The sequence below is a fragment of the Trichomonas vaginalis genome, chromosome III (assembly GCF_026262505.1).
Source record: "Trichomonas vaginalis G3 chromosome III, whole genome shotgun sequence".
NCBI classification, from domain to species: domain Eukaryota; phylum Parabasalia; order Trichomonadida; family Trichomonadidae; genus Trichomonas; species Trichomonas vaginalis.
In genome coordinates, this window is record NC_067205.1 from 22116251 (window position 1) to 22128398 (window position 12148).

The following is a 12148-nucleotide window of genomic DNA, read 5'->3' on the forward strand; positions in this document are numbered from 1 at the left end:
CTCCATGAGTTTGAAGTTTGTCTTTCAGTTGTTGGTAGTCGTTTCGAATATCTGCAACAGAACTTAAGTCTCTGCTAACTTCAGGATATGTTGGTTTCTTTTACAGGAACAATTGTTTATACCATCTTCGTCTTCGTATGGTTTCCCCACTTCAACATCTCTGTCTTTGACATTGACAATAACACTTTGACTGTTTGTTTGAGTTGGTGAATTTAACTTCACATCTGCCACCGCCATTAAACCTTTTGAAACACTTACGCTTCTATTTTTCGGAAATGACATTTTACTTAGAATAAAAAGATGGACGTATTCGGATATCTCTTCGAATTGAAGCAGAACAAAGTTTACACACACAAACAATACAAATACATTGACAGAATAGTTCTTTATACAAACAATGGTAAATGTTATAGAATAGCAATATTTGCTGAACCAAAATATTTCCATAAAGCAAAGAAAGTTGGTATAACTGAAATGGTGAAAGTTCTTGACGTTGACAAAAATATAACAACAAAACTTACAGATATTTCTAAAGGTAAGTTTATCTTACAATATTATGTCAAAACTGGCGCGTACTGTCAATATTTGACGGAGAGAAGTCAGTTCAAGAACAACTTACTGACCTGCTGCCAAAATCTGCTCGATGGAAGCTGTCGTTATGCCAATCTGAGGAGCCCCAGCAGGTTTCATCGAACGAATCTTCAAAAAGAGCATCTTCCGTGAAAAGTGCTATTGGTTTTGTAAACTTCTTTGCTCTCAGTTCATCTGGACCGTCTCTGTCACCAGTATATTGTATTTGTACAGTACCAACAGTTGAAATACCACCCATAAAGTCTTCTGAGTCAGCAAATGGAATGCCAAGCCAAAAGTTTGAACGGTCTCCATTTGTATATTGAGTTTTTTGACCTCCTGTATGAGTCCATACTTTCACAATATGGCATAATAGAACTTTGCATTTCAGGGTTAATGGTTGTTGTGAAGTTGTTGTTTAAAGTTCATAGCATCTAATGTCAAGTTGTATGACCTCATATCCTCAACTGTAGAATATTCTTCTCTTGGATAATATTTGCCATCTATGTTTATATGATATTTAATACCGGGGTTGTAGAAACAAGAATAGTCATTTATAGTTCGTCTGAACAGTACAAACATAGTAATCTGCATGTTTCTTGCAGTTTTAAAGCAATATCTGTTCTTGCACCTGGGTCAGCACTTTGGTTTCCAACTTCACCTGCAAAGTCTTTGACAGAATATTTGGTGTATAGGGAACATATGGAACTGCAATATATTTGGCAGCTAAAGCATTTGAAATATCTGGGTCCAACATATAGACTGCAAGTCTGCTTTCTATTCTCTTGCATTCAAACTTTTCGCATGTGAACTTAACTGGGTCCCAAGCAGTTCCAGCAGCATTGAAATAATAGTTTACTTCATTGTTGAAGTTTGAGAAACCAAAGTCTAAGTCAACTTTGTCTTTGCAAAATTCGGCGAATGACGTTTGATTTGTTCCCTTTACGTCTGTAAGAGTGAATGGGTCTTGTTGTTGGTCAATGACTAATTATTTTTGCTTGGAGTAAGTTCAATAGAAATTTTTCCTGCCCAGTTTGGCAAGTATCTTAAAAACCTGAAGATGAGGAAAGATGACAAAGGAACTCTAAGTTTCAGTTTTACTTTGGTTACTGGTGCTGCATGTTTGTCCAGAAAGGTTAACATAAACTCTGGAACGTTAGGGTCAAGTCTTCTTATTTTCTCAATATTTGCATACTGGTTGTTTGTTCTCTAGCTTGTGGTTGTACTGAGTTTCTCAAAGCGAACCATTCATAGTTTGCCCATGTTACTGTTTGAACTAAGTCAGAGTTAGAAATATATCTTATATCCCATGAAAACTTCTGGAGCATATTGGTATCCGACATAGAAAATTCCATTGCAACCTTTCTTGTCAGACAACTTGCAGAAGGTTTTATTTCAATGTCTTGTTCCACGTATAAGAATGAGTTGTCAATAGAAATAATATGAAACCTGTCGCAAGCAATATCTACTGTTGTTGAAGAACCTTCTCCAAACTCACCTACGTTTCCATAAGAAACAGCAGTTGTATATTCGTAAGTTCCAGGAACTATTTCTGACCTTCTAATGGCATTGTCGCATTCGTTATACCATTCGGAAACATTTCCGTTCATGGCATCCAAAACTGTTGGCGTTATATTCTGAGCGGCGTACATTTCATATGGGTAAAAATATAGAATAGTTGAATTTATTTGTCATAATAGAACCCACTCGTACCAAGCTTTACTTTGTCTACTCTTCTTCTTTGGTGTCGCTTTTGGTAACTTCCCTCTGCTTCAAGTTGTTGCATCTTTGCCTCATGTTCACCTAGTATGTTGTAAATTTCCCATGTCCTTTTTGCCTTTGGGCTCTGGTCGCCCATCTCAGGTAACCTATATCCTAGAAAGATTTTGTCATAGTTTGTTATTGAGTCGTCGCTTATTTTTGCTGACTCTTTCCTGAGTTTCCGGTTCAAGCTCTTCAAACAGAGCTTGTCCATATGGAATAAGCTCGTTTCCAAATATATGTTTTTGTAGCCATTCTGGTTTTCTTTCCATGTTACCAACAATATCTTTTGTGAATGGGAAAGCTTTTACCCAATGTTTCAGTCTTGCGTCATTTATTTCTGTAGTTGGTTTTATTTTGTCAAGGAACATGTTTTTCAAACTAACATTTCATTTGGTACTGTCCATTTGAGTTTTCTTAAATATTCATCCCTTCTCGGTTCATTCTTTGCAAAGTAAGTTTTTATGACATTTTGTAAACTTTCGTTTGCAAGGTCATGTACAATAGGTTCTCTTCCTTCTCTCTCCCTAACTTTCTTCTAAACTCTTCACCAAATATACCATCTTTATGGTTCTGTGTAGTTCTTTGAGATAAATGTTTTAGAACGTCAGGGTTATATTTTCATCAGCCATGTTCATTTCATACTGGTCCAAAATATCTGCATGTTTCATATCTTTCAATGGCATTAAAGCCGCGCTGAAAATACCAGCTATATCTGGTTCACCATTCACTTCCATTGCGTCTACAACTTCTTGGAATTGTGGTTGTAAGTTTATGAACCACCTATCCGGATTAGCTTTATGACCCCATCTCATTGTAGTTCCATAGTCTGCAGAAACAAAAGTAGGTTTGTTTCCATATTGGTTAGGTTCTGAATGAACTTTAACAAATGTTTCATTTCTATATTGTTTGGTGAAATTTAACCTTTTATTTCACCGAGTTCAGCCAAAGATTGAACGTTATATGGTCGTAAGTAAAAAGGATGTGTTGTATTTGCGTACACTTTCTTTCAGTTCTTCCATTCTATGCTGAATATTTCATCTGATGTTGGAGTCTTTTGTATGTCGGCGAACATTTTTCGATATTCTTCTACTATGTCAGCCGAATTTTTCTTAGACTCTTGGAAAGATTCCATATTCCCGCATACTCTTGTTGAGGGTCAAGATTTTTCGGCTGTTCCAAATCTTCATCTAGTTCTGTGAAGTTAGTTTCCAAAGGAGGGACTTGTTTGTTTCCTTCAGGCCTTCTAGCTGTTGTTGCTGATGAACTATTTCTTCCATGTCTGGTTGTATCTGAACTTCTTCCTGTGGAGTTTCTTGTACCTCATCTGCTGGCATTTCATATATTCCGAGACCGTTTTTAAAAAGTTCCCTATCTAAGTCATCCGGACTCATAAACCTTTCTTCTTTCGTTCCGTCTCTATTTTTTACGCGTTTCATGAAGAGAGTTGAATTATCATTTAGCTTCTGACACCAAATATCTCGGAGTAAATTCAGTCATGTCATTTGGATGATATGCTATTAAATCATATCCCTTAGCGAGCTTGTATTTTCCAGGTTTGAAATTATATCTCATTTGGTGCTGAACCATAAAGCTAAATAGGTTCGGGTCAGTATTTCTTCCTTGAACTTTCTAATAGCTTCTTTATATCTGTCACTAAAGTCAAGAGTATCTGGGTAACCATAGTCTTCCTTAAGCATTTTTAAAATTCTTGGTTTCCTTGTTCTCTACTTCTTTTATGTCCTTGCTCTGTTTGTGGTTGTTGTTGTGCAGGGTTTTGAACTGTTGGTTGTGGTGCAGTGTTTTGAACTTTGGTTGTTGTGTTGGTTGTTGTGTGGTTTTGGTGCATGCCTGTGTCTGTGTCCATGTGACGATGTAAATGTTTTAGGTAGTCCTGGTGCAGGTGCTTCTCTTGAGGGTGTGGTATATAAGTTCCACCAGCTGGCACATATGTTCCATCTGCAGCATAATGTCCTACCTGACTTTTCGTTTTTAAGAAAGCATTTACTAGGTCTGTTTGGTCTGTTGTAACTCTTTTTCTTGACTTTCCACAAACAGTTGCTCTAACGGCGTCATAGGCACTTTGAACTGCCTGTCTCGTTGCTGCATCTGTTATTTTTCTCATATTTTGTGCTACTTCTCTTAACTCGTTGTCGAAACCTTCAGACTTTCAGTTTCTTTCAGATGAGAAGTCGTTCACTAGTTTCACCTTACTATGAAGAGCTTCGAAGGCGTTCTTAAAGTCAGCATTCATTAAAGCTTCATTTGAACTGTCTTCATCCGCTTGTATTTTTGTCCTTATTGACCCTATAAGTTGGGCTGCTTTGGCGTTGGCTTGGGCATCTAAACCAGTCATTATTAGCTTTTATATATTCTGCGCTTTTCATTGCCTTTTGCATGGCTGCGTCGTATTTTTACTTTCTTGTGCTAAATTCATACTGTACGGTTTGGTTTTGCAACTGTGAAAAGTTTTTCTGCCTTTACATTTGCTTCAACTTCTTTTTTATACTCATCGCTATCCATATATGTCTTCAGGGCTTTTTGTTTTATTTCTTATCTTTCAGTACTTTATATTGAGTAGTATGGTTTTTCAAATTTATAACATCTTGTTCCATTTTTGCTACTTCTGCTGCTTTTTCTGACACTTTTTTCGCATATTCCTCTGTACTTAGTTCTTTCAGTTGTTCTTCTTTCTTCTTTTTCTCTACGTTTAACTCATTGAGTTTTTTGTGTGTCTGTCATATTCTAGTTTCTTTTCTGTTTCACTTATTTGTTTCTGTATGTCTATGTTTGACTTTTTGACATCTGTTATTTGATTTTTGAGTGAACTCAAATTCATTTGACTTTGAGGGTTATAAGCTGTTCCGTCTGCAGCTCCACCATAGCCTGCCATTTTCGCTAAAAGTGCCGCTCTTAAACCTCCACTCTGTGCACCAATAACTCGGTTTAAAAGCATAGGGTTGCTTGACATTTGTTGCAACATAGTGGGGTCATTCATAATTTGTTGTTGCAACTGTTGTTGTGGTGTCAGTTTTACTATTGGATGTTTCAATGCTCTCTTCCTCTTACGTATATTCTTACGTAGCTTACGTGGCATTTTAAGTGAAGTTAAAAAGCGGTTTTTGACAGATGTTTATATGACACTTTTTGTTCAGCCAAAAAACTACTCGGTCAAAGTGTTGTCGGTTTTGTAAAATAACCGTCCTCTCTCATATTCTATCTTGTCATATATAAACTCATAGTCATGATTGTCCTCTAACCATCTCATAACGGTTTCCAAACCACTTTTATCGGATGTAAAGTAAAAGCATGGATGGTTATGTAAAACGTCTAAAGTTTCTAAAGAGTCTCTCAAAGTCCAGTCTACTTGGTATTGAAAATCCCATGTGTTATAGAACGGCGGGTCCACTATAAAGAAAACATTTTCCTGTCTTTATATTTTTCATACAAATCTGTCCAATGACATCTCACAAACTCTATACCCTCAATATTTTCTATGTCCTCTTTGAAAACATTTTAGTAGTTAAGATATAAAACTTTTGACATAAGTGTTTCAATGTCATGAACTCTTATAGAACCACTATATAATAGTCTAGCAGATATACTATCCCAGTCTATATATTCTGCTTTTTTCAAAACCTCTCTCACAATAATCTCGAATTTTTGCCTTAACATATCGAGAGAGTGATTCGTGTTTCAGTGCGCTGATTGGAATGAATTATTATTTTCGAACCTGTTCATTAGTTGCTAAATCAAATAATTGGACAATATGAATCGGGAATTAATAACCGTCCTGAGCAACATATTATGATGATACACAAAGGAACAATGAGAGAGAGCTTTTAGATGAATGAATTATAATAAAGTGAAAAATATTACATTTGAGAGTATTTAATATCGGTGTAAAGAGTATTTGATATTTTAATGATTTAATTCTTGTGATTTATAAATACTGCAAAATGGAATAGATAAGAATCAATGACTGGCGTTCTTCTCCTCACATATATCTATGCCAGGTTCATAGTAAAGAAAAACAAACTTTCCAACTATGATTGAGAATTGCTATTTTGACATCAGAAATTATAATACGCGGGTGGGACTATGTTTAGCTCAAATTCAGCTCAAGTCGGAAAACAATAAATCACGTGTTAAATCCTTTTTCCTTCTCATCAAAATCTTCTATTCACAATGGAAATTACGAAAAGAATATATAAACTAAGGAATCTATTCACGAAAGAATTCTATTTATTGTGCAGCTATGTTAACAAGAAACATATCCGAATTCAGACTATTCAAATATTGAGTCTTAAATGATGCCTAAAATATTTGCTCAAAACATATGATTAGAATTAGTTTACTTCATTAGCATATCAAAGATGTTGAAATAGTTGTGTATGGAGCCAATTGATAAAATTATTGAAGAAACATTTGTTATAAAATTTATATGCCTCCTATAATCTTTTTCTCTTCATCATTCGAATGCTTCAATGAATTTCGTTTACGCGTTTCAGCATATAAGAACTTCAATTATCTGCCTAAGTCGATAACCACATCATCCAGAAGAGAAAATGTGGAATTCAAGTTTGTAATTTAACAAAAAAGTATGTGATATAAAATGAAATCATACTAAGAAACAAAGATGAAAAAGCGGAAAGGGATACTAAAACAATGTTTCAATGGATGACTATCAATACTATCACGAATTTAATCCTTTCATCTAAATGCAAAATGTTTATGGTAAAGCGTTTACATATGCAATAAGACCAACTCATTTGGAGTAAATGATAATGAAAAAATTGTACAACCACATTCTACCACAACGAAAATTGATTCAGTTAATGTTGTTGTTTACTTGTCAATGTCGTGAATCAATAAAGATGAAGATGTTCAATACGTTTAAGATCATTTAGGCTTCAAGATAATTATTGTGGCATATTAAAAAAATAATTCTACTCAAAAAATATTTAGATTCAGTTTGAGCTTATCACATTCTCCGTAATGGAATACTGGTGGCTATCAGAGATGTCAACGATAGCAGTAAATCTTACAAGGCAATCAACTATGCACATTAATAAACTTCATAATAATCAGAACTAAAACTGTATCAATGAGGACACCACTCCAACATATGAGGCTATCAACTTTCCCGATTTAGTGTTGTCAACTCTTAGAAAATTACATATATATTCCTTGTCACTACATTTTACATCTAATCCCCCCCGTCCTGTCCGTATTCCGTATGTCGTCGCTTATTTTTGCATGACTCTTTCTGAGTTTCCGGTTCAAGCTCTTCAAACAGAGCTTGTCCATATGGAATAAGCTCGTTTCCAATATATTTTGTAGCCATTCTGGTTTTCTTTCCATGTTACCAAAATATCTTTGTGAATGGGAAAGCTTTTACCCAATGTTTCAGTTCTTGCGTCATTTATTTCTGTAGTTGTTTTATTTTGTCAAGGAACATGTTTTTCAATACTAACATTTCATTTGGTACTGTCCATTTGAGTTTTCTTAAATATTCATCCCTTCTCGGTTCATTGTCTGCAAAGTAAGTTTTTATGACATTTTGTAAACTTTCGTTTGCAAGGTCATGTACAATAGGTCTCTTCTTCTCTCTCCTAACTTTCTTTCTAAACTCTTCACCAAATATACCATCTTTATGGTTCGTGTAGTTCTTTGAGATAAATGTTTTAGAACGTCAGGTGTTATATTTCCATCAGCCATGTTCATATTCATACTGGTCCAAATATCTGCATGTTTCATATCTTTCAATGGCATTAAAGCGCGCTGAAAATACCAGCTATATTGTTTCACCATTCTACTTCCATTGCGTCTAACAACTTCTGGAATTGTGGTTGTAAGTTATGACCACTATCCGGATTACTTTATGACCCCATCTATTGTAGTTCCATAGTCTGCAGAAACAAAAGTAGTTGTTTCATATTGGTTAGGTTCTGAATGAACTTTAAACAATGTTCATTTCTTATATGTTTTGGTGAAATTTAACCTTTTATTTCACCGAGTTCAGCCAAAGATTGAACGTTATATGTCGTAAGTAAAAAGGATTGTTGTATTTGCGTACACTTTCTTTCAGTTCTTCCATTCTATGCTGAATATTTTCATCTGATGTTGGAGTCTTTTGTATGTCGGCAGAACATTTTTCGATATTCTTCTACTATGTCAGCCGAATTTTTCTTAGACTCTTGGAAAGATTCCATATTCTCCGCATACTCTTGTTGAGGTCAAGATTTTTCGGCTGTTCCAAATCTTCATCTAGTTCTGTGAAGTTAGTTTCCAAAGGAGGGACTTGTTGTTTCCTTCAGGCTCTTCTAGCTGTTGTTGCTGAACTATTTCTTCCATGTCTGGTTGTATCTGAACTTCTTCCTGTGGAGTTTCTTGTACCTCATCTGCTGGCATTTCATATATTCGAGACCGTTTTTAAAAAGTTCCCTATCTAATCATCCGGACTCATAAACCTTTCTTCTTTCTTCGCTCTATTTTTTACGCGTTTCATGAAGAGAGTTGAATTTATCATTTAGCTCTGACACCAAATATCTCGGAGTAAATTCAGTCATGTCATTTGGATGATATGCTATTAAATCATATCCTTAGCGAGCTTGTATTTTCCAGGTTTGAAATTATATCTCATTGGTGCTGAACCATAAAGCTAAATAGTTCGGGTCAGTATTTCCTTCCTTGAACTTTCTAATAGCTTCTTTATATCTGTCACTAAAGTCAAGAGTATCTGGGTAACCATAGTCTTCCTTAAGCATTTTTAAGAATTCTTGTTTCCTTGTTCTCTACTTCTTTATGTCCTTGCTCTGTTTGTGGTTGTTTGTGTTGTGCAGGGTTTTGAACTGTTGGTTGTGGTGCAGTGTTTTGAACTTGTTGTTGTTGTGTTGGTTGTTGTGTTTGGTTTTGGTGCATGCCTGTGTCTGTGTCCATGTGACGATGTAAATGTTTTAGGTAGTCCTGGTGCAGGTGCTTCTCTTGGAGGGTTTGGTGGTATATAAGTTTCACCAGCTGGCACATATGTTCCATCTGCAGCATAATGTCCTACTTGACTTTTCGTTTTTAAGAAAGCATTTACTAGGTCTTGTTTTGGTCTGTTGTAACTCTTTTCTTTGACTTTCCACAACAGTTGCTCTAACGCGTCATAAGGCACTTTGAACTGCCTGTCTCGTTGCGCATCTGTTATTTTCGTCATATTTTTGCTACTTCTCTTAACTCGTTTGTCGAAACCTTCAGACTTCAGTTTCTTTCCAGATGAGAAGTCGTTCACTAGTTTCACCTTACTATGAAGAGCTTCGAAGGCGTTCTTAAAGTCAGCATTCATTAAAGCTTCATTTGAACTGTCTTCATCCGCTTGTATTTTTGTCCTTATTGACCTATAAGTGGGCTGCTTTGGCGTTGGCTTGGGCATCTAACCAGTCATTATTAGCTTTTATATATTCTGCGCTTTTCATTGCCTTTTGCATGGCTGCGTCGTTATTTTACTTTCTTGTTGCTAAGTTTTCATACTGTACGGTTTGGTTTTGCAACTGTAAAAGTTTTTCTGCCTTTACATTTGCTTCAACTTCTTTTTTTTTTATACTCATCGCTATCCATATATGTCTTCAGGGCTTTTGTTTTATTTCTTCATCTTTCAGTACTTTATATTGAGTAGTATGGTTTTTCAAATTTATAACATCTTGTTCCTTTTTGCTACTTCTGCTGCTTTTTCTGACATTTTTCGCATATTCCTCTGTACTTAGTTCTTTCAGTTGTTCTTCTTTCTTCTTTTTCTCTACGTTTAACTCATTGAGTTTCTTTGTGTGTCTGTCATATTCTAGTTTCTTTTCGTTTTCACTTATTTGTTTCTGTATGTCTATGTTTGACTTTTTGACATCTGTTATTTGATTTTTGAGTGAACTCAAATTCATTTGACTTTGAGGGTTATAAGCTGTTCCGTCTGCAGCTCCACCATAGCCTGCCATTTTCGCTAAAAGTGCCGCTCTTAAACCTCCACTCTGTGCACCAATAACTCGGTTTAAAAGCATAGGGTTGCTTGACATTTGTTGCAACATAGTGGGGTCATTCATAATTTGTTGTTGCAACTGTTGTTGTGGTGTCAGTTTTACTATTGGATGTTTCAATGCTCTCTTCCTCTTACGTATATTCTTACGTAGCTTACGTGGCATTTTAAGTGAAGTTAAAAAGCGGTTTTTGACAGATGTTTATATGACACTTTTTGTTCAGCACAAAAAACTACTCGGTCAAAGTGTTGTCGGTTTTGTAAAATAACCGTCCTCTCTCATATTCTATCTTGTCATATATAAACTCATAGTCATGTATGTCCTCTAACCATCTCATAACGGTTTCCAAACCACTTTTATCGGATGTAAAGTAAAAGCATGGATGGTTATGTAAAACGTCTAAAGTTTCTAAAGAGTCTCTCAAAGTCCAGTCTACTTGGTATTGAAAATCCCATGTGTTATAGAACGGCGGGTCCACTATAAAGAAAACATTTTCCTTGTCTTTATATTTTTCATACAAATCTGTCCAATGACATCTCACAAACTCTATACCCTCAATATATTTTTCTATGTCCTCTTTGAAAACATTTGTATAGTTAAGATATAAAACTTTTGACATAAGTGTTTCAATGTCATGAACTCTTATAGAACCACTATATAATAGTCTAGCAGATATACTATCCCAGTCTATATATTCTGCTTTTTTCAAAACCTCTCTCACAATATTTTTCTTATCTAATGGTATACGTTCCATCTTACCTATCTGAATCTTTTCTTTTAACTCACTCAATATATTGTTTGTGTCTGGTATATGTTTGAGACGGTCCATATAGTTGTCGAAGTCATTGCATATAATCTTTGAGTCTGGGAATATTATATGGCACAAATGGGATATATAGAAACTTCCACCGAACAAATCTACAAATGTTAGACCATTCGGTAGTTTCTTAAGTTCTCTCAATATAATATATTTACATTTACTCTTATTTCCAAAGAACGGTAACGGAGGTTTTGTAAAATTCATTTATATATATATATAAAAATGTTTTTACCTGAAAAGTGACAGAAAAGTGACAAAACATTTACGAAGAAATCATGAAAATTCAAGAGGGTAGAAAAGAGGTTAGAAAAGAGGTTAGATCTAACCTTCTACCCTAAATTATATTTTTGGGTCCTTTACACTCATTACGAAGAAGAAGTCTTGACAAAACATTTACGATGAAATCATGAAAATTCAAGAGGGTGAGAAAACAGGTGAAAAAACGGGTGAGATCTCACCTCTTCACCTAAACATTATTTTTGGGTCCTTTACACTCATTACGATGAAGTCTTGACAAAACATTTACGTTCATGTTTGACAAAACATTTACGAAGAAGTCTTGACAAAACATTTACGAAGAAGAAGTCTTGACAAAACATGTACGTTCATGTTTGACAAAACATGAAAACATATATAATTTGTGAAAAGCTCCTGGAAGACCCGTATATATAAGAACTTCATTTATAATAATCATCTTCAGGGCTAGAAGGCACGAAGTGCCTGGAAGCCCCACTACCTTTTTTTTTTTTTTTTTTTTTAATACTCAATATGTATGCATCGAAGTAGTTATTTTTCTTATTCATTTTATCATGAAACTATGGCAATATTTTTGTCAAATTCTTTGTTTGTATTGTCAGTTTTGAATATGAGCATATATTTATAATACACTCAAGAATCATAATTGAGTCTGATAGTCAAAAGCTTATAAAATAAGGTTTGCTTTCATATGACAGATCAACATCATTTGTTTTCAGCATTTAATAAG

The 12148-nt window shown here is 35.0% G+C and overlaps 1 protein-coding gene and 1 pseudogene across 2 annotated transcripts, besides 1 other annotated feature; both read right to left on the minus strand.

Annotated features, from left to right (window-relative positions):
* Positions 1–11921: part of a mobile genetic element that runs on past the window's edge.
* On the minus strand, positions 2290–5428 carry TVAGG3_0742260 (annotated as a pseudogene). Its single transcript has one exon. A coding segment is annotated over exon 1 (3139 nt).
* Positions 10223–10508, minus strand: TVAGG3_0742270 (protein of unknown function, DUF4106 family; the record flags this gene model as incomplete). Its single annotated transcript, XM_051244915.1, has 1 exon — positions 10223–10508. A coding segment is annotated over one exon (286 nt), but the record flags the coding sequence as incomplete, so codon positions are not given.
* Positions 11922–12148: the final 227 nt, after the last annotated feature.